General features: G+C 46.8%; 1 protein-coding gene across 5 annotated transcripts in view; it reads left to right on the plus strand.

Annotated features, from left to right (window-relative positions):
* The window catches only part of LOC123755965 (axin-2), a 179,635-nt gene that overhangs the window by 60,093 nt on the left and 96,455 nt on the right, over nucleotides 1-23,087 (plus strand). For all 5 annotated transcript variants that reach the window (XM_045738964.2, XM_045738967.2, XM_045738966.2 and 2 more), the window contains 3 exons: nucleotides 1,428-1,819; nucleotides 8,535-8,833; nucleotides 11,673-11,834. In XM_045738964.2, the coding sequence (XP_045594920.1) occupies nucleotides 1,428-1,819; nucleotides 8,535-8,833; nucleotides 11,673-11,834 (853 nt within the window). The remainder of the gene's footprint in view (nucleotides 1-1,427; nucleotides 1,820-8,534; nucleotides 8,834-11,672; nucleotides 11,835-23,087) is intronic.

Below are 23,087 nucleotides of genomic sequence, written 5' to 3' on the forward strand. Positions count from 1 at the left end.
GCCATCTCAATTCTCGTCCTAGGTTTTTTCAATTCAGTATCAATGTGCTCGCAATAGAATTCTCTTCAGGACTAAAGGCATATAAAGTAAAAAAGCCCAGAGTACCATCCGGAACAAACAGGAAAAGTGAGAGCGTGTTACCCGGGAGTGCGCAAGAGCAATAAAATGTGTACACTCTCTTCACTTCGGTCACCTCAGTTCTCGTCCTAGGTCTTTCATTTTGGTATCAATGTGTTCGCAATAGAATTCCCTACAGGAGTATATGCATATAATGTCAAAAACTGCGGTGTGCTCCACCCACCGACAAGATGAAAGAGGGCTGTGGTTACCCGCAAGAGAATGCCGCGCCACCTCAAGGCGTGCCTGGCATTCCATTAGAGCATGCAATACTCCTGAAAAGTGTATACAATACTCTTTTTTTTTTCCACTTTGTTATCTCTGTTCTTGTCCTAGGTTTTTCAGTTTGGTATCTACATGTTCGCAATAAAATTCTCTACAGGACTAAGGGCATATAAAGTCCAAAAGCCTGGCGCACCATCCACAACAAACAGAAAAAGTGAGAGCATGTTACCCAGGAGCATGCAAGAGCAATAAAATGTGTACACTTCTCACTTTGGTCACCTGAATTCTCGTCCTAGGTATTTCATTTTGGTATCATTATGTTCGCAATAGAATTCCCTACAGGAATTATGCATACAGGTATATAAAGTCCAAAAACCTGCTGTATTACCCACATCAAACAGAGAAAGTGACAGTGCGTTACTCCTGTGAGTGCTCATCAAGAGCAATAAAATGTTTATACTCTTTTCAACTTTGTTACCTCAATTCTTGTCCTAGGTCATTTCATTTTGGTATCAATGTATTCACAATGAAATTCCCTACAGGAGTATATGCATATAATGTCCAAAACCGCGACGCGCCCCTCCCGCAGCCAAGCCGAAAGCAGGCCAAATTGTTAAATTTTTGACGCCATACTTCGTCGTTACCGAACATTTGTCTACTAAATTTTTGACGCCATACTGCATCGTTACTGAGCGAAAGTGTTAAGTGTGTGACCAGTCTTAACCTGATTATTCTTTCAAGTACTTTTCATGGGATGCTTGTCAGTGATATTGGTCTGTAGTAAAGTGCCTCTTCCCTATCTCCTTTCTTGAAAATTGGTATCACATTTGCCTTTTTCCAGCAACTGGGCAAATCTGCCTCTGTAAGCGACTCATTAAAGATCCTTGCTAGAGGCACGCTGATGGCCTGCGCTGCCACTTAATTAAGTACCCACGGTGTTTCAATGTCTGGTATGTGTGGGTGGGTGGGTGGGATTATTGATATATGCCTATTTGTGCCTTCAGGATTGAGGTTTAGCTCTTGAACCTCACCTTTGCATCTGCTGTTTGTTGTGTTTTATAAATAGTTTTTGTTTTCTGCAACAGGTGAGGGTGCAGGTGATGGTCCAGCAGTAAGCACAGGGTCAGTGGAGGCGGGGTCTCCCTGCTGTGGCGGTGGCGAGGGTGGCTCAACTCCTCCTGCCATTCGTTGGTCACAGTCTCTTCTCCACCTGCTGGAGGATCCCATTGGAGTGCACCTTTTCCAAGATTACCTCAAGGAGGAGTGTGGCACATGTGAGTCGCTCAACTTCTGGTTCGCCTGCAACGGCCTCAGAAAGTCTGATCATCAGGACTCGTCGCAGCTAGTGCCCATCATCTGGAAGCGTTTCATCAGGAACTATGCCGTGCGGGTCACGGAGAAGACGTACAAACTGGTCAATGATCGCATTAATGCGCGGAGCATTGATCGCAATATATTTGATGCTGCACAGAGAGAGGTAATTTTATAAGCACTTCTATTTTATAAAAGGCTAAATTTTGATTGATAGTACAAATAATATAGATTGATTGATAAAGATTGTACAGTACTTTAAAAATATTTGAATATAATACTTTTAATAAAAAAGCCTTTGACATGGAAAAATTCACTTAACATGACAAAAACTTTGCTAACCTGTTCATAAAAAGAAAAAAGTTTGATAACCCAGTTGATAGGGGGGTTGAATAAGGAAAAAATCATGGAAAGCTGGAATAAGTTTTATCGTCTTCATAATAGGGTACTTAATATCTTTAATTTTCCACCCCTCTGCTGCCCTGGAATTGGCTGCCATCTTGAAAAAATTATGGCCTCATGGCCAAAAGCATTTTTTTTTTAAATATCATGCTTAGGACTCATTTAAGAAGAAAATGTGTTTATATAAAAATAACCTACATAAAGTTCTCTACAAAACATGTTCTATACATTTTTCTAATGCGCAGCATGGTTTTGATGCTAGAGGTGCCAGAAGGCTCGCACCATTTTCTTTCATGGCCCATGTTACCTAATATAACTTTGACAATTTTGTTGCAGGGGTGTCTTTCATCCTTTATTCTGGCCTAGGATATACAGTGATTGCTCACTGGCAGAGTTACCACCCTTGTATCTAACCATCCACACTAAGTGCTTATCCTGGATAAAGTTATCAGTAGTCGTTGCCTGACCAATTACTACTGCATATTTAGAAATATTATTGTTCTCCTTGAAAGCTTTGAGTCTCGTGCTAAAAACAGTGTGGGCCTGGTTGGGGGGGGGAGTCTGCCTTAGTTCTTGCCCCCCCCCCCCCCTTCCTGTGTACTGAGTACTCTTCCCTTTTCCGGTGGTTCCCCCTGCTAGGTCCTCGTGAGTGTACGCGTCTCGAGGGTTCAGTTCTTAGAAAGTTGCTTGGTATTTGTGGGCGCTGGTTAACAGTACCCTACCTGGGATTACCTGGGCATGAGTCCCCTGTAGGTAAACACTCAGGACCCTGGGAAACCCCGAGGGGGTGTGTGGGTCCAATGGATGTGGCACCGGAGGCCCCCCCCCCCTCCCTCGCTTTGTGTGGGTTTGAGGGTTGCTTTGTCCCCTTGTCTCAGGGTGACTCTCACTGTTTTGCCTCCGCCTGCTGCCTGTGGGGTCCGTGGCACCTTCGGCCCGGAGCCCTGCTTGTTTGTGGTTTGATTACCCAGTCTTAAGCAGACTATGCGGGTGCAGGCAACACGGGCATTGCAAGTTGAGTTTCGGTGGTACTTTGCTCCTCGGGGCTGCCCTGTTTTGGTTAGTGTGATGGGGCTTGGGGGTGTTGGATACTTCGGTTTTGTTCCTTCTGCGGCCCCTTGTCTTATCCCTGTTATGGTCCCCCCCCCCCCCCCTTCCTTCCTCCCTGCATCTGGATCCGTACCGTTTGTGTGTTCAGGGTCGGGGTGGGGCTTCGTTGGTCTTGAGACTCGGGTGGTCTCGGGGATTCCCTCTTCCGGGGTAGCGACGGAGGCATTCAAGCCCGTTCCTCCAGCCGTGTTGTACGAGTCTGCCAGTGGGCTCCTTTCTTTAGTTCTTGTCCGGTGCCCGAGCTTTTCTTGTGAGACTGGGACTTTGGGGGAACGGCTCGGCCCCGGGACCTGCCTAGTGGGTTCCCGTGGCGGGTGAGGTGCTGACATTTGGAACCCGCCTGGGTTTTTTTGCCCTCTGGGCGGGGCTTGAGGTTACGAGGAGTGGGATTTTTTCTTCCTCCCTCCCTCTCCGTACATGTTTTTGGGAGTCGGCCCCTCCCCGGGATTGGTTCCTTGTCCCATGGTTCTGTCGGGTCCGTCCTGTGGTGGGTCCGTTTCTCTACCCTTCTTCTGGGGACAGGCCTTCACAGTCTTGTTCCCCTCTTCTTGGGGATCTGCATGACTTTTGGTCTCGGGCGCGACTTGCTTTCCATGCCTTTGTGCTTCGCGCTTGCTTCTTTCTGTTCTAGAAGCGTCGGGAGGGTTTTGATTCTTCCCATATTCTTGGAACGTCTGTTTTATCTTACAGTCCTTTCTAGGGCTTGTTGGTCCTTCTCCAAGCTTATCGGTTTTCGGTCCTGTTTCGTTCTTTCTTGTTTGTCTCTTCTCTGTGCACTGACCTGCGCTGCACAGGGTTGCCAGATTGGGCTCCTTGTAGCCCATATGGGAAGCTATGCTATGTTTCTTTTCGCTCCTTCCTGCTCTTTTCAACTACGGTTGGCGGCTGCCCTGTATACTCTCATATGGGTTTCGGTCGTTAGCAACACTATTTTGTCTATTTTTCTTGTCACTTTCGTGGTTTCTTCTTCAGCTCGCGACTTCTGGCGACCCTGACAGCTGAGTGGACAGCGCTTCGGATTCGTAGTACTGAGGTTCCGGGTTTGATTCCTGATGGTGGCAGAAACAAATGGGCAGAGTTTCTTTCACCCTGATGCACCTGTTACCTAGCAGTAAATAGGTACCTGGAATTTAGACAGCTGCTACGGGCTGCTTCCTCGGGGGTGTGTAAGAAAAAGGAGGCCTGGTCGAGGACCGGGCTGCGGGGACGCTAAGCCCTGAAATCTTCTCAAGATAACCTCAAAAGAAGATGACCCACATTTGGCATCCCTGCTGCGCATGCGCCATGGTTATTTTGATATGGGCGGTGTGCACATGTGCTGGGGATTTGCGTCCCTTTTCTCTCGGGTGCTTTGCCTCTCGCTCTTCTCAATTCTCCAGTCCGTGCCCCGTAGCTCCTGGGGGCATTCTGGATTGCTGCTGTAGGGAGGATGCTGGGTTTTCCTGCATATGGGTTTGGGGCTCCTCCTTCGCCTTTACCCTACTCTTCTCCTGCATTGTGCGGCTCTGCCTTCTTCCACTGGCGGTGCTCCCGGAATCTTCTCGGCTACGTTGTGTTGTGACACGTTCGTGTCTACGTTCTGCAGAGAGTTATGCGATATAACATCTCTTTCAACCAGGCGTTGGTTCGTGTTTTGGGTTACGTATATCCGAATATCAGAACACAGGTGACTGCAGCAGGCCTATTGGGCCATACAAGGCGGCTCCTATTTATTCCCCCTATTTATACCCCTCCTGTCCCACTCATATGTATGTCCAGCCCATGCTTCAGTCCAGATAGGGGCCCCACTTCCACCAGGTTACCAGGTACAATGGTGCGGGGTATATGTTATGGGGTAAGTGTTCCTGTCTGAATGTTTTGAGGTGACATTTTGCTGCAGTTTTCATGCTGTGGATGCATGTTGCGGATTGGTTGTGGATTTTTGTTGGCCCTTCCGTGCTTCCTGGGGCCTTACTTGTTCTTCTGGGTTAATGGTTGCACGGGGGGTCATGGCCCTGTTTTTCGTAGTCTTATCTGGGTCACTCTTTCCTTGCATGTGTTGCAGTGCCTGGCTTAGCCTTTCCATATACATTGGTTCCTCTGTACGGTACTTAGTTGATTCTGATTTGTTGATTCTCCTGGGAGGTCGCTCTGGACTCTATCTCAGAAGCGTTGGGCCAAGGCTTGGGCCTTGGGTTGTGTGGTCAGGGGGGAGGCCTGTGGTGCCAGTTTCTGAGTCGGTGGTGTCTGCCCATTGTTCCTCGCCGGTGCCAGGAATCGAACCTGGACCACAGGATTGAGAGTCCCGCGCCATGTCCACTCAGTGACCAGCACCCCATGGGATTGTGTGGGATTCTCAGACTGCGTCCCTTTCTCTCCCTCCTGCGGCCTTGCTCCGGATGTTATTGTGGGGGCCCTGGTCACTCGGTGGTTGTTTGAGCAGCTGTGTGGGAGCCTGAACTTTGCTCTTCTGGTTTATCCTCTGGGCAGGGTTTGGCTTCAGAGGTTGTAATGGTATCTTCGAGGCAGCCTCTTTTGGCCCTTTTGTGATCGCTGGGTTCGTACCCCAGTGTGCTAACGTCGGTTGCTGTGTCATGGCTTCCTCTTCGAGTTTTTCAGGGTTCAGTGCTCCTCCTTTGCTCACTGTGTTTACAGACACCTTGTCTGTCAGTTGGGGCTTTGTGACCAGTGCTCACCAGTCTGGCCAGGGGCATTGGCTGCTGCCTATGTGTCGGGCTCACATCGCAGTGTGGGAGTTTGCGGCAGTGTGACTGCCACAAATCGCTGCGGAGGATTCGGACGCCCAGATTCTCGGTGATCTGGCTCCATTTGGACTGCTTCCCTCTCATTCATTGTGTGAACCGGGGAGGTGTCTATTCGGTCTGTGGCTTTTTGGAGCTGGTCGCTTTGGGTAGCTCTTCTGCTGTGTTCTTGGGGTTTAGCTCTCCTTGCAGTTCACATTCAGGGGGGGTGTCCAACATCCTTGCAGACATCCTCGCTTCATTCCTCTTTCCACGGAGTGGTCAGTCGAAGCCTCTTCCTTGGCTTTGCCGGATGTACGGGAGCCCAGAGGTGGAACTCTTCGTGTCGGCATGGTCTTGGCGCCTCTCATTGCATGTGACGCCATTTCCCGACTGCGAGGCCCTTGTGGTAGTCTTTTCAGCAGTGCTCGTAAAGGTTATCCCGAGATAATTTTGGGGCTTAGCGTCCCCGCAGCCCGGTCCTCGACCAGGCCTCCTTTTTGTTATACACCCCCAGGAAGCAGCCCGTAGCAGCTGACTAACTCCCAGGTACCTATTTACTCCTAGGTAACAGGGGCATCAGGGTGAAAGAAACATTTTGACCATTTGTCTCTCCCTCCACCAGGGATCGAACCCAGAACCTCAGGACTATGAATCTGAAGCGCTGTCTACTCAGCTGTCAGGTGGAGGTGGGGGTTCCTGTAACTCTTCCCCTTGTCCAGTTATTACTCCGGGTTCTGTCTTGGCTGGAATCCTATTGTGGGAGGATTCTCCTCTTGCCCCCATGGTGGCCGGCTCAGCCTTGGCTTCAGGCGCTGCTGCTCTATGTCCGAACCTGGGCATTTTTCTGCGGCTCCGCCTCTTTCAGCAGGTCGGGTCAGTGAGGTACAGTACCTTGCTAGTTCAACTTACTCCTCTGCAATACATGTCTGGTATTTTTGATGAGGGTGTATTGCCAGTTGTATGGTGATCAGGTGGCTTCTTTGATGGTGTCCTACCTGCAGTTGTATTCTCGGCGACAGTACGAAGTTTCTTGATTGGTTTTCTGCCATTTTTTTCTCTTTGTCAGGTTTCGTCGTGTCAGACAGGGTTGTCCTATTCTTTCTCTCTTGGCTTTTCCTGGATCGGCATCTCATGCCGAATACTGTCACTTCTTATCATGCGGCATTGGTGGAGCGTCTGTAGCTTGTGTTTGTGTTGGATGTCATTTCCGCTCCATTCCTCAAGCTTTCTCGTGCATTTTTCCGGCCTGCTAATGCGTCGCCTGAGCCTTCTTGATCTTTGGACTGGGTTCTTTCCTTTCATCATCACCTCAGTTTGTGGTGGCTCTTTTGGTTCGTGCTTGTTTTTTGTTGGCCTTGGTCTTTGGGGGGTCGGGTTGGGGAGCTTCATGCTCCTCCAGCGCTGGGGGTTTTGTTTGTTTAGTCCTGGTAGTCACTTTGTTCGTTTGCAGCAGTCAACTTCTTTTCTGGTGAAGAATGAGATGGCAGTCTTCCAGAGGGATCCATTGGTTGTGGATGCTTGGTTGGTTAATCATGGGGTGCATCACATGCTGTATCTTGTGGCAGCGTTATGCCGATGCCTGCGATTCTGTGTTGGTGGTCACACTCTGGGTTGTTCCAGTTTCCCTGGTTCCCTGTTCCAGGGCTTGTGTGTGTCACATTGTCTGCAGTGTCATTAAGTCTAGCCAGCATTAAATCTAACACCATGGTGCCCATGATGTCAGGAAGTAGGCCGCATTTTCGACTGTCTTTGGTCGGTTTTCAGACTCAGGGGTTTTGGGGGTCGGTCAAAATACTGGCTGCCAGCTCTCTCGTGACTGTCCTGGGCCTTCTGCAGCTTTGTGTTACTTTGGGGCTTCTGTAGCAGATGGTTGTCTCTGTCGGGTTGTGATCTGCGAAGCTGCCGCCTACTGTGTTCTTCTCTTTTTTTCCTTCTGTGGGTAGTTAGCTTTAGAGTGTTGACGGGGCTCCCCACAGAAAACCAGTGTTGAATGTAATGAAACACCAGTTATGGGTGAGCCCCAGAGGCGCCCTGCCAAGTTGGCGGTTTTCATCATTCAAAAAACTACAGGGTGGAGACTTACCCTGGCTCTCCCCCATCCAATTGGGGGGGGGGATTACAGCTAACGAGCTGGGGGTTAGTTGGATGAAGTTTTGCTTGTTTGTTTGCTTTCTGAGGAGCTCTTTTGCACTTGTGAAGACGTAGGTCACACTTTTCAACCAGGCAGTAATCTGTTTTGTTTCGCTTACCTTTCTGGGCATCTTACCTGGTCGATTGCAAGATGATATACTTTAAATGTAAAGTGTTCATGGGCCATTGCTTCCTTCGTGTCTCTGAGGGGGCCAGGTTCTGGCTTGTGGTTCCCGGTAGGCTTACAAGGAACTCTGCGACTGATGACACTCGAGTTGTATGGCACTTGATCAGTAAGATAACTTCAGGGAGCCTCCGGGACTTGCCCAGAAACAGGCGTTTCATTACATTCAACGTTGGTTTTTCCTTATTCAGCATTCTTTCCTCCTCTTTCAACTAGAGTATGAGGGCTGCTTGTGTACAAGATTTAAGGTGTAGAAACATACTAGAATGTTATGATATGCTGTATGTTGAAGGTGAAAACCAGGTGGAGTAACACAACTTGACGTGTTGCAGGTTGAGGAGGAGATAGAACGCAGTACATACCCGAGCTTCCTAAAGAGTGAAAGCTACCTGAATTACTTGACAGCTGCCACTCAGCATACTGGTGGCATTGGTGCAGACTCTCCACACACCCTGTCTCCAGGTAGTCCTGGGGCAATCAGCAGCGGAGGAGTGCTGCCCACATTACATGAAGACTGTGAGTACGAGGGCAGTGCAGCAGGCACGCAGCTGCGCCTCACACAGGTAGCTCTTGCAGCCACCGTGAAACAGCGTGCTAGTGCTGAAAGAAGAAAACCTGAAGCTTTTGCTGGGTGAGTCATGACTGCAGGTGTTGATGGTGGCCACTCAGCGTTTGCACAGTTGGCATTGCCCACTCATCTCGCTTGGTATGAAGCTAATTTTGAGGTAATACAAAGGGATCTTGTTGATCTTATGCCTCACATCATATACATACGACACCAATGTTTATGACTGACTTCTCCGTTTTGTGGCATGAACTGCTTATCTTAAATACTGTACTATAAAAAGACACTCGAGTGCTGTAGATGTCTTTAGGAAAACGGGTATATTCATGCAGTCTTGTCATCACAACTTGTGTAATGGAAGATAGATAGTTGGTCATCTTGGCTGGAAGGATTACCCATAAGATTGAAAGGGGATTGTGTGTAGAGATTAATGAGGTATTATAGACCTTTAAATAAATTACTGTATTAGTAATTTGGTTCCTTGTGTTGTATTTAGCATAAATGTAGGATAGAAAAATATTTTGGTTCATGACAGTTGTGTTTTCTATGATACGTTCAATTTTTTTGGTTCTTTTGTAGTTATGCAAGTACAGTACCTATTTAATATTTATTTTGTTAAGTTTGGTTCCCTAAGTTACAAAGTTTCCTGCACATGCTCTAGTCAATGTTGATAGTAATGGTGTAAAGATGATGGATTGATAAACACAAATCCCTGATATTAAACTTAGGACACTGTTACAGTCCTAGTAAACACAGATGGTTGATATATTCTTGCAGTATTGATTACCTGTCAGTGATAAGATCAATGTCTGCATGACCTGGTCTCTGACCAGGCCTTCTGGTTGGTGGTCTGGTTAACCAGGCTGTTCAGTATGGTTGCCACAGCCTGACGTATGAGTCACAACCTGGGTGATCAGGTATCCCTGAAAGATATTTGTCCAGTTCTCTCTTGAACACTGGGAGAGGTCGGCTAGTTATGCCCTGTATGTGTAGAGGGGCATGTTGAACAGTCTTGGACCTATGATGTTGATCATGTTCTCTCTGTGCGTGCCTATTGCGCCTCTCCTTTTCAATGAGGCTGTCTTGCACATCCTGCCATGCCTTCTGGTCTTGTGTGGTGGTGTTATTTGGAACAAGTCCTTATCTTCACATAAAAATCTTATTATGGGGCATGAGAGAGCCACAAAACTTTACCCTCACATTCACCTGAATGAACTGTTAACTTACACACCCTCACACAATTTATGACTTATTCCAAATATATTAACACAAATTTCTTTACAAAATTTAATAATTTGTTGGTATACAATTATCATAAATGTTTTCTATTTTCGTGGTAAGTGCAGAACTGCTTTGATGCTGGTAAAAGAGAAAAATTTGGAATAAAATGGAAAAATTTATGATATATGTTGCAAAGTTTTATTTAATTTTGTATATAAAGTTGTGGTATTGTATTTAGGATATTAGCGATGTCATAAATTATATTATTTACCATTTATATTCAATCGGTCCTAACATGGGGATAACAATTTGGAGATTCACTGTTCAAATGCTTTTTAAAATTTTAAAATTATTATTCTTGAATTAGTGGCCAATATACATTTCAGAAAGCTCATATAGGTACCAGTTCAGTAATAATGTGTCCTTGTTAAGAATTATTGCTGATGATTAGAATTATTTCAAGTATGTGAAAATTATTAATTAAATAGCATTCTGTGTATGGCAGTCCAGTTACACATAATATAAGTAAACTTTTACAGTACTATGTTACTTGCCACCCATATTTTTTTTTTTATCTCTAGGCTGATGTGAAGCTGGATAATTAGGAATTAGGATGTAGATACTGTATGTACACAGTGATCATTCCATACTTAAATTGCATAAAATGTTAATGTAACTTTGATTTGTATTGCAAGAACTAGAGCTAATTGTAGCACTTTTGGCAGTTAAACTTTAGTAATTACAGTTCCACATTGAGCCTCTAATTAATGTCATGAAGTCATGGGTAGGGGTAGTAAGGAACTGCTGATATACCAATTTTGGAAAATTATAAATGTTCATTAATAAGATAAACCTCTAATACTGCACAAAACAAAAATATATAGAAAAATAAGGTCTGTTAGGAGAATGCAAAGTGCTAGTAACATAGGCCTGCATTTTTTGTACTGGGTGTCGTACAGCATCTTTGAAATGGTTGACTGCAGTAGGACATGAAAAATGGATAAGAGAGGCCTTCAGAGGTATGAGAATGCTGTCAGTAGGAAGTGGATTGCTGTTGTACGATCCTCGCGCTTCATCACACAGTGTGAGGTCTCTCGTTCAAGCATCATCATTATTATTGAGAGTGAAGTGTGGGTGCTTTATGTTGAACTTATTTCTTTCCTGGAAGGGGATATTGTACAGATAATAGCTCAGAATAGAAATATAAATTTAAAGTGAATGTGAGATATTTGTGACTCTTTCCATGGTGTATTGGGATGGGATTAACAAAACCTGTTTAGGTACTCAGTAGTGAAGATGGAGTTAAACTGAGGAGCCTGATGAAGATATGTGGCCACATGAAGAATATGCAGGAGTAACAAATTACGTGTTTATGTGCGTCTCCAAAGGGAAGTAAAGATTAGACTGTAGTTTTGTGCAGGTGATGCCTGACAATAGGTAATAACATTAGAAATAAAAGAGTGTCGTCGCTTAAAGTCCACTGTCGTTTGAAGATTAATGCGGTGTTAGCTCTTTTGCTTGAATTTTGTTTTCTTGTTCTGCTGTGTAATGAGTTTTTTGTTTTGCTTTTTATTATTAGTTTGCATCACTTGGTTAAACATTTTTCAGTTGTAGTTTAATTTTGCAGATGTTTTCATCTTTTTTATTTTTGTTTAGTTACCATTTTATTGTGTTTATGTTCTAGGCAATATTTGCATGGCAAGAGCAGCTGTGTTGGAGGGGGTGTGAACCCCTACCATGCAATTTACTCCTCGGCGCATGTGTCCAGCAGACAGGACTCAGAATTGCAGAGTCTGAGTTCTGGCGCTCCCACCGACGACACCCTCTCCCGCACTGATTCCTCTGTGTGAGTACACTTGTCTGCACCAGCTTGCTGCTGCTCCACACCATGTTGCACCCACATCACATGGCTCTTATACCATGTGAAACACCATGTGGTGCTCATTATTATGTTGTACTCAATCCATGTGGCACATCATATAGTACTTGTACTAGTACCTCATTGCACCCTCACCACATTGCTCTCGCACATCATTGCACCCTCACCACATTGCTCTCGCACATCATTGCACCCTCTCCACATTGCTCTCGCACATCATTGCACCCTCTCCACATTGCTCTCGCACATCATTGCACCCTCACCACATTGCTCTCGCACATCATTGCACCCTCTCCACATTGCTCTCGCACATCATTGCACCCTCACCACATTGCTCTCGCACCTCATTGCACCCTCACCATATTACACCCACACCATGCGGCACTACCTTCATATACTGTACAGTAGTTTGTCTTGCTTTTGTTCAGCTAGCTTCTGACAGCTGCTTTCTGTTGGTCAAAAATGCCTGCTGAAAAAATGGAAGTATAGCACCTTTGCTGTGATAATCGTGTTCGTTTAACTGACAAATAGTTGTTTCTTGCAAATATTGGAATTATCCAAGGTGCCTAGAAAGGTATTTAACGAATCCTGTAATATTCGACCAGACATCCAGCCTTCAAAATGGGAATTTGGAGCCGGTAGGTGTTGCTGTCTGTGTTGGTGACTGAAGCAAATGTTACCTTGTTAGTTGCCAAGAGACATGGCAAAAAAAAAAAATTTTTTTTTTGTGTGTGTGTGTGTGTGTGTAATTACCCAAGTGTAGTTACAGGATGAGAGCTACGCTCGTGGTGTCCCGTCTCCCCAGCACTCTGTCATATAACGCTTTGAAATTACTGACGGTTTTGGCCTCCACTACCCTTTCACTTAACTTGTTCCAACCGTCTACCACTCTGTTTATAAAAGTGAATTTTTGTATATTTCTCCGGCAGCTTTGTTTCGTTAGTTTAAATCTATGACCTCTTGTTCTTGAAGTTCCAGGTCTCAAGAATTCTTCCCTATCAATTTTATCGATTCCTGTTACTATTTTGAATGAAGTGATCATATCACCTCTTTTTCTATCTTCTAGTTTTTACATATTTAATGCCTCTAACCTCTCCTCGTAGCTCTTGTCCTTCAGTTCTGGGAACCACTTAGTGGCATGTCGTTGCACCTTTTCCAGTTTGTTGATGTGCTTCTTAAGATATGGGCACCATACAACCGCTGCATATTCCAGCTTTGGTCTAATAAAAGTCGTGAACAATTTCTTTAGTATTTCTCCATCCATGTATTTAAAAGCAATTCTGAGGTTAGAAAGTGTAGCATAGGCTCCTCGCACAATGTTCTTAATGTGGTCCTCAGGTGACAGTTTTCTATCTAGAACCACCCCTAGATCCCTTTCTTTGTCAGAATTCTTTAAAGAGTTCTCACACAGTTTATAGGTTGTGTGGGGTCTATGTTCTCCAATTCCACATTCCATAACATGGCATTTATTCACATTAAATTCCATTTGCCAAGTGTTGCTCCATATACTTATTTTGTCCAGGTCTTCTTGAAGGGAATGACAATCATCTAGGTTTCTTATCTTCCCTATTATCTTAGCATCATCAGCAAACATGTTCATGTAATTCTGTATTCCCACTGGTAGATCGTTTATGTAGACAGTGAACATTACCGGTGCAAGAAATGAACTCTGTGGTACTCCACTCGTGACATTCCTCCAATCCGATACCTTGCTTCTGATTACAGCCCTCATTTTTCTGTCAGTTAGGAAATTTTTCATCCATGTTAGTAGCTTACCTGTCACTCCTCCAATATGTTCCAGTTTCCAGAACAACCTCTTATGGGGAACTTTGTCGAAAGCCTTTTTTAGGTCCAGATAGATGCAGTCAACCCAACCATCTCTTTCCTGTAAAATCTCTGTGGCTCGATCATAAAAACTGAGTAAATTCGTTACACAGGATCTTCCAGATCGAAAACCATACTGTCTATCTGATATTTTATCGTTTTCCTCCAGGTGTTCTACCCATTTAGTTTTAATTATTTTTTCCAATATTTTGACTATTACACTTGTCAATGATACAGGTCTATAATTAAGGGGGTCTTCCCTGCTTCCACTTTTGTAGATTGGAACTACGTTAGCCTTTTCCACACATCGGCTACAACTCCTTTACACAGGGATGCCTGAAAAATCAGTTGAAGTGGAATGCTGAGCTCAGGTGCACATTCTCTCAGAACCCATGGTGAAACTCCATCTGGACCAACTGCTTTGTTCTTACTTAGCTCCTTGAGCATTTTTACCACTTCGTCTCTAGACACCTCTATGTGCTCTATGTTGTTCTCTGGAATTCTTATTGTGTCTGGTTCCCTAAAGATTTCATTTTGTACAAACACACTTTGGAACTTTTCGTTTAGTGTTTCACACATTTCCTTTTCGTTTTCCGTGAATCTATTTCCCATTTTCAACCTCTGAATATTATCCTTTACCTGCAATTTGTTGTTTATGAATTTATAGAATAGATCTGGTTCTGTTTTACATTTGTCTGCAATCCCTTTTTAAAAATTTTCTTTCTGCCTCTCTCCTCACTGCTGTGTAGTTGTTTCTCGCATCTTTATCACTGGTATGTTTGGGGGTTTGGCCTCTTCCTGTATTGATTCCATTTTTGTGTCTTTTTGGTCTCTGGCTCTCTCCCAATTTCTATTGAACCAATCCTGTTTCCTAGTTCTGCATCTCTGTTTTGGTATACATTTTTTTGTGCCTTTATCATATATTTCACAAAACTTGACATACATCTCATTCACTTCCTTTCCTAGCATCAAGTCTGTCCAATTATACTCACTAAAAAATTGCTAAGGTCGCCATAATGTCCTCTCCTGAAGTCTGGTTTTTCAACGGCTTCAACCTCCTTATTTTCTTCCAGATTATAACGCATTGCATACTTTATTCCCAAAAAGACATGGGCCACTTTTACCCAAGGGAGGAACGTACTGAATGTCAAATATTTCTTCCTCCTTCCTGGTAAATATCAAATCTAGCATGGAGGAAACGTCCCCTTCCCTCATCCTCGTAGCTTGTTTTAACATGTTGATACAAGAATGTTTCCAGGATGAGGTCTACAAATCTACAGGTCCAAAATTCTTCTGTTTTAGCTTCATATGCTTCCCAGTCTATGGATTTCAGATTGAAGTCACCGACTATCAACAGTCGTGATCTATTGTTATTCGCTATCTCTATAATCTCTCTCATTATTGTTATAAGACCTTCTCGTTTACTATCTAGCTCCTCCTTTGACCATGTGCTACTTGGGGGTGGACTATATGCATTTATGATCATTAGTTTATCATCCTCATGGCAGATCTCTAGTGCTATTATATCAACTTGTGGATTGGCAGCCATTATTTCCTTCACCTTTAGGTGTTCTTTCACCAGCACAGCAACGCCACTGCCTTTCCTAATTTTTCTGTCCCGTCTCCAAATTGAGTAGCCCCTTGGGAATATGACCTCATTTAAAATAACATATTAAAGTTTTGTCTCTGTGAGTGCAACAGTGTCTGGTGTCTGCAGCTTACATCACTTAACTCCAGTATCTTCGATCTCACTCCCTCTATGTTGGTGTATGCAATCTTCAGGAACTTGTTCCCCTCTCCTTATTCTTCACTCCCCCTCTCTCTATTGATTTTGTTGGTTTGCCTTTATGTACCACTTTACTGGTCTGCCTACCCCTATCACTTTGTAGAAAAAAAAAATTGATTTCTTCTTCATTCCTGCTCTCATTTAAACATTTTGCCTCGGTGAGGTTCAGTTTCAGCTTCAGCTTCTCTCTGTCTTCTTTTGAAAGATCTCGTCTTAACGACCACACTTTCCCATCCTCATCACTTTGTAATTTTCTAGCAGGTGATGTGTGTGGCGGTCACTCCTCATTACTTTTTGACTCATAATTGCAACTTAGTGGTTCGTTATGGTGAACAAAACAGGCAGATACTTATATATAACCTGTGTATATAGTGTAATAACCGACAATGTATTTGCTCACTGTTTGATGAACATAATTGAATAAAAAATATGCACACCATATTTTTGAGTACAGCGAAGATTCACTCATTTTATTATATAAATATATCACACTACACACTATTGAAAAATATTACAGCAAAAAGAACTACGAATAATCAATCAGAGACATTGAAATAATTAGATAATTATCTCTCTGTGGCAACTCCGGCCTGACAGCTGGCGAGCAACGGACCGTCTGGGACACACGCTGAGTCAGCGCCTGTTTCTTGCCAGACTTCCCCGCCCTATAGCGGGCAATATATGCCACTTACGATTTTTTTATTATTTTTCCCATGATCAGTGAACACACATTAACAGCTTTAGAAGAAAAAATAATTTTTTTTTGGGGGGGTATATGCCTGTGAGTGACACATGCTAAATAGCCAGGCGCCATACGAGGGTTAAGGAGGTTTTTGGCTTCCCGTATCCCACCAAGAGAAGCGCGGGAGGCCCTTGCGGCTTATCTCCTGTTAGATGCAGATTATGTCTCGATAATGGATCTTTCTTCTTTTGAGCCTGCTCCTCTTTTTCCTTACTAGGTGTATTACAAGGTGCAGGAGTCTTCCTGGCTGGCAGACTGCCCTTTTCTTTTCGTTGGGGCTTGGCATTCGTTTCTGTCGGACCTGTGCGCTTGAATGACGAGAGTTGACTACGGTCGTTCAGATTTACCTTGGGGAGTGAGTTGGAGCACCTCAGTGCATACTTGTGTACCCTGTCCTTTGTCGTGATGTTGGCCAGTTGCAGCGTTCTCATGCAGGTTCCCTCCCTTTCGGCATCCCTGGTGGCCGAAGATTCGCGCACCCGTGGGCATTTGGCTTCGGTTTTGCAATTCTTTTTTTTTGTTGGAGCTGTCTTCGGACTGGCTTGAGAAGGATGTGGAGAAGCCGGGTTCCGGGCTGATGTCCATTGCGCATGCTTCAGCAGCTCGGGTGTCAGCTGCCTTACTGAAGTTGTATGCGCCGATTCTGAAAGAGGCGGCATTTGTTCTTTACTTCTCGCCTCGGGTTGACACAAGTGCTCGTCTACTCTTTGGAATTGACTTGGGCCCCTGGCTCTTAGATTTTCGTCCCCCTTTTCGTCCGTTGTTGTTTGCAGAGTCTGCGGTGGTGCATTTTCTGCAAGCGGCTTTGTCTAGTTGCCGGCCTATGTCGGACTTGTTGGTTTTCCGGGGGGGGTCATGCAAGGTCCCGGGATTCCTTCGGTCGTCGTAAGCCAGTAGTGCGGAATCGGGGCCGGCACCTCCTTTGGAGCCGTCGGCATCTGGTCGGTCGGGCTCTCGTAGGGGTCGTTGGCCCTTTTGCGGGTCGCCCCATTGACAGAGCGATAGGGGGAAGGCTCACGCTTTTGTTCTTGCCTGGTCCCACGATTCGTGGGCATTTCGGGTCGTTTCCTCTGGCCTGCGGTGGCGTTGGGTCGTTCCTCCTCCTTCGGGGGTGGGTCAGGGCTGGTAGGGCAGGCCTCCTCCTCTCCTGTGCTCTGTCAGGTCATCCGGGAATGGGTTCACTTGGGTGTGGTCGAAACGACAACATCCCTCAAGTGGGTTTCCCGCCTGTTTTCAGTTCCGAAATTGAACTTTGCGGATGTGCGATTCATACTGAACTTATCTCGTCTGAATCCCTGGGTCTTTTGCCACTCCTTTCGGATGACCACTCTGTCTCGGGTCCGGCTGCTTTTGGCGCCGGGTGCCTAGATGGTGTCTCTGGACCTCCGAGACACGTATTGGCATGTCCCAATTCATCCGGGGTTCACTGGCTAGGTTTTGTAGTGGGGCGACAAGCTTACTGCTTTCATTGCCTTCCATTTGGCTTAAATCTGGCACCTTGAGTATTTACACACCTTACCCGGGTCGTGGTGGCCCATTTGGTTAGGGGTTCAGGTTCTGGCTTACCTCTACGACTGGCTGGTGTGGGCTCCCAGCCAGTCCGCGTGTCTGCTCACCAGGGATTTGGTTCTTTCCTAGCTCGCCAAGTTCAGGTTCTTGGTGAACTGGAGGAAGTCCCATTTGGTTCCCTCTCAGGTTTGAACTTGGCTGGGTCTTGTGTGAGACTCGCGGACCGTTTCCTTGTCTCTCCCTCTTGCGACGCTGTTACGGCTGCAGTCCCGCCTCCTGCTGTTTTCGGAGGTCACCCGGGTCACTCGTCGGTTGTTCGAGCAGCTGTGCGGGAGCCTGAACTTTACCATGATGGTCTAACCATCGGGTCGGATCTGGCATCGGCGGATTTTCTGGTTTCTTCGGGGTTGTCCCTTCCGCCGCTCTCACGCTCGATGGGTTCGGATCCCAGGAGCCTTGCGTCGGCTGCTGCGTCGCTGGCTTCTGCTGCGGGTTTTTCGGGGGTTCTGTGCCGTGGCTCCTCCCTGAGCCCTCGCTCGATGAGTTCACGGATGCCTCGTCTCTTGGCTGGGGTTTTATGACAAGTGCTCACCAAGCCGGCCAGGATCGGTGGGGTCTGTCCTTCCGTCGAGCTCACAGCGGTGTGGCATTCTCTTCAGAGGATTCAGGTCGCTCGAGGAGCAACGATCCGGCTTCATTCGGACTGCTCCCCGGTGGTTCATTGCTTGAACGCGGGGGTTCGATGCGGTCCTTGGTTCTTTGGGGTTGGTCGCTTTGGGTGACTCATCTGCTGAGTTGTCGGGGTTTGGCTCTCCTGGCGGTTCATGTTCAAGGGGGTGTCAAATGTCCAGTTCATTCAGTTGGCTCTACCTGATGTACGGGCACCCAGAGATGGACCTCATCGCATCGGCGTGGTCGAGGCGTCTTCCAGTTCATGTGGCGCCCTTCCCAGACTGCGAAGCCGTCGAGGTTGATGCCTTTCGGCTAGACTGGTCGAGGTGGAGTTTCCAGTATCTCTTCCCACCGGTCCGGTTGTTGCTCCGGATCCTGGCTCAGGGAATACTTACGTACCAGGGAATAGTAGTCCTGTTGGCTCCTTGGTGGCCGGCCTAACCCTGGTTTCAGGAGCTTCTTGCTTGATGTCCGAACCCGAGGGTCTTCCCATGACTCCGCCTCTTTCAGCAGATCGGTCCGGTCCGGTACGTGATTGGTTCGATCTCCTCCTCCACTCATTGCGTTTGGTCTTTTTGACGCGGGTGTATCACCACTTGTATGGTGATCTGGCGGCTTCTTTGAAGGTGTCCCACCTGCGAGTTTCGTCTAGACGGCAGTATGAAATTTCCTGGCGTTCCTTTCGTCATTTTTTGTCTCTACGTAGGTTGTCTTCGATTTCTGAACGGGTTGTTTTGTCTTTTCTCTCTTGGTTGTTTTAGGACCATCATCTTAGGTTAAATACTGTCGCCTCGTATTGTGCGGTGCTGGTGGAGCCGCTGCAGCTTGCATTCGGGGTGGATGTCACTTCTGCTCCATTCCGCAAGCTTTCTCCGGCGTTTTTTTTTTTACCTCCGGCCGGCTCATGCTCCACCTGAGCCACCCTGGTCGTTAGACCAGGTGCTCTCTTTTCTCTCTCCTCCTCAGTTTGTGGTGGCCCCCTTGGTTCAGGACTGGTTTTTCTAAGGCTCTTTTCTTGTAGGTATTGGCCTCTGGGAATCGTGTTGGGGAGCTTCATGATCTCCGGCGGCAAAGGGGTTTTTGCTCTTTTGGTCCTGGTGGTCGTTTCGTTCGTTTGCAGCCTTCTCCTTCCTTTCTGGCAAAGAATGAGTCTGCTGCTTTCCGAAGGGGGTCCTTGGATTGTTGATGCTTGGTTGGTTCAGCCGGGGGTGCATCAAGTTTTGTGTCCGGTTGCGGCTCTTCGCCGTCATTTGCGTGCCATGGCCTCCGTGGTAGGGGACGCGCTTTGGGTGGATTCGGTTTCCCTTCTTCCTTGTTCCAAGGCGCGGGTCTCTCAGGTCGTCCACAGGATTATTCGGTCCAGCCAGTCTGCAGTCTACCTCTGTGCCCACAGTGTTCGTAAGTTCGGGGCTTTGGCTGCTGATTTTGGGAATATGTTCTGGGCTGACATTCGGGCACGGGGCTTTTGGAGGTTGAACAAGGTCTTGGCCGCACGGTATCTTGTTAATGTTCCTGGCCCTTCTCGGGCGTGTGTAACCTTGGATCGAGGTTGCAGCCAGTTGTCTCGACTTCAAATTGAGGAGCGAGTGACGACCACCTTCCAGGTACATCCCTCTTTACTTTTTCTTTGGTTAGGTAGCTCTGGAGAGCTGAAGGGGCTCTTCAATGCTGAAACCAGCATTGAATGTAATGAAACGCCATTTTCCGGGTGAGACCCGGAGGCTTCCCCGGTATCCCTCCCTCTCTCTGGTTGGCGTTTTTTTCGTGTTTTTGATACCCGGCCTCTGAACTGGGGAGAGTTGCCAGCGCAGAGATCTGGGACCCTTCCGTCCCCCTCCCGGGGAGGAGGGGGGGGTTGAGCAGACAGAAGCACGGCATTTGTGGTGACGTCATACTTGTTTCCTTGGTTTTGATTGGTGAGTTCTGTTGCTAGTTCGGCTTTCGGTATGCAATTATTTAATCAGCAGTAGTTTGTTTTGGAATTCCTACCTTTCTGGGTGCCTGACCTGGTAGATGGCAGACAAAGACTGCTTCCAACTACACGGGGGCAAGACTACTCCTTCATGTGTCTTTAGGTCATTGCTCCTTGTGTCTCTCTTGAGGGGGGCCAGGTTCTGGCTCTGGTCCCCAGTAGGCCTAGAACTCCATCGATTGATTGTTGTCACAGTCTAATATATACATATCAGCCCAGTATAGCTCCGGGGAGCCTCTGGGCCTCACCCAGATAATAGCGTTTTGTTACATTCAACGCTGTTTTTGTACTTCTGTGTGGTCGTGCTTATGTTGTCTGGTAAATGTCACCATGGGATCTTGGGTGAGATGCCCCATTAGATGTCATCACCTCATCCAAGATGGGATCTTGGATGAGGCTTAGCATCAGTCTGTTGTGTATTTTGGAGAAATTATCATGAACTAAAAGAGCAGGGTGAATACAGGTGGTAGTTGTTTTATTCAAATATTGGAATCCCTACACCTGCAATACATGTGTTCATGTTAATTTTGCTAGTACTTGTACAATACCATACGCATTTAAAAATTCGGTCATTTATATCGTAGCTGAAATAGAGGATTAATTTTTGTACGTTGCTCTTGTATTGTAGTCAGTATGATTAGTTTTTTTTTATGCTAGTGGATCATGTTAAAATGGTATTTATTTATGCTGGAGTATGTATAAAGCATGCTATCTTCTGTACAACAGGATGTGTGCAGATACTACTGTGTGATCCCTATACATTTATGTACATTCTTTTATGAAGGTGGCACTACTTGTAAGGACTACATTATCATTGATGGTGTTCTTTCCTGTAATACCTCAATAATCTACGTTCTTGTTCAAATGATTACTTTTTTTTTTGGGGGGGGGGGGGCTTTTCGGCTCCTCAGTGCTATCCAGGCTGATATGCTAATGTCAGACTTTGGCATCAGTCATGTGTATGGAGTTCTGTGGGCCTACCAGGGACCACAAGCCAGAACCTGGCCCCCTCAGAGAGGCAAGGGGAGTAATAGCCTATAGAATCCCCTGTGTGGTTGGAAGCATTCTATGTCTGCCATCGACTGGGTCAGGCACCCAGAAAGGTAAGCGTCCCAAAACAAACCCCTATTCTGGTGAAAATTGCTACAAAAAGCCGAACAAGTGGATAGAACTCCACAAAAAGAAACGAGCAGACGAGTATGACGTCACACGTCGCCTCTGTCTGCGCAGCTCCCCCCTCCCCGGGAGGGGGAAGGGGCAGCCCCAGACCTCCATGCCGGCCATCCATCCTTCAGTTCTGAAGCTGATGCTACAGGCAATGGTCATGTGCTCTGGCTCCAGTGATTGTTTCAGCACTGTTCCTTGTGTGTGGTGGCTATCTTCCAGGTGGTGCATGAGCTAGGAGCAATTCTCCAGTACTCGGGCTGCATGCGCCTAGCGTTTCCTTCCCTAGGTGTCCTGTAAGTACTGCCCTTGAGGCTTGGGGCTGCCTTCCACAAGTTCCTTGGGAACTTACATTCTCGGGCTGAATGTGCCTAGGGTTTCCTTCCCTAGGTTCCCTATAAGTACTGCCCTTGGGGCTTGGGACTTTGGGCCGCCTTCCACAAGTTCCTTGGTTCTGCCTTTTCTAGGCCATTTACTGCTTGGTTTTCAGCTGCCGTTTGTGTGCTAGGGTGATCTGTCTCCCTTGTTTGCCTTAGGGTGAGGGACAGTTTTGCGTTGGCTGGGGTTGCAGAGTACTGCGCAGCTTGTTTTCACCAATCATAGCGGCCGGCTCTGTTCTACCTGGGTATGCTGTCCTCTTGTGGGTTTTCTTTTTCTTTTTGTTTGCCTGCCTGGTGGGGGTGGGGTCTGCCTTGATTATTGCCCCCTGTGTACTGAATGCTGTTCTTTCTTCTGGTGGTTCTGCTAGGTCCCCATGAATGTACACATCCCGGGGGTTTAGTTCTTTAGAAAGTTGTTTGATAGACTTGGGCGCCGGTTAGCAGTACCCTGCCTGGGCTTCCATTAGCGTGAGTTCCGTCTCAGGACCCTCGGAATCCCCATGGGGGGCATGTGAGTCCGATGGATGTGACCCCTGAGTCCCCCCCTCGCTTTGTGCGAGTTCGAGGGTTGCTCTGTCCCCTTGTCTCGGGGTGACTCACTGTTTTTGCCTCTGTCTGCTGCCAGTTGGGTCAGTGGCACCTTTGACCTGGAGTCCTGCGAGTTTTGTTACTTGTTTGTGACTCAGTTACCCAGTCTTATGCTGACTATGCGGGTGCAGGAAGCACGGGCATTGCACATTGAGTTCATGTGGTTGCAACGCGCTAGGTTGTTTGCTCCCCGGTTTTGTCTGTTGTGCTGGGGGTTGGGGGTGTTGATCACTTCGGTTTTGTTTCCGTCTGCTCCCCCTTGTCTTTCCCCTGTTGTGATTTCATCTGTTTCCCCCCCCCCCAACCCCCTTTCCTCCTTGCATCCAGATCCTTACCATCTGTGGGTTCGTTGTCGGGGTGGGGCTTCGATGGTCTTGAGACTCAGGTGGTCTCGGGGATTTCCTCTTCCAGGGTAGCGACGGAGGCATTCGAGCCTTTTCCTCCAGCCGTGTTGTACGAGTCTGCCAGTGGGTTCCCTTCCTTAGTAATTTCTGGCTGTCCCAGGTTCTTCTTGTAGGGCTGGGGCTTTGGGGGGCCTTCTGTGTTGGTTTCCAGGGCTGGAGAGGGGCTGACTTGGGGGCCT

This window comes from Procambarus clarkii, chromosome 43, assembly GCF_040958095.1.
Source record: "Procambarus clarkii isolate CNS0578487 chromosome 43, FALCON_Pclarkii_2.0, whole genome shotgun sequence".
NCBI classification, from domain to species: Eukaryota; Metazoa; Arthropoda; class Malacostraca; order Decapoda; family Cambaridae; genus Procambarus; species Procambarus clarkii.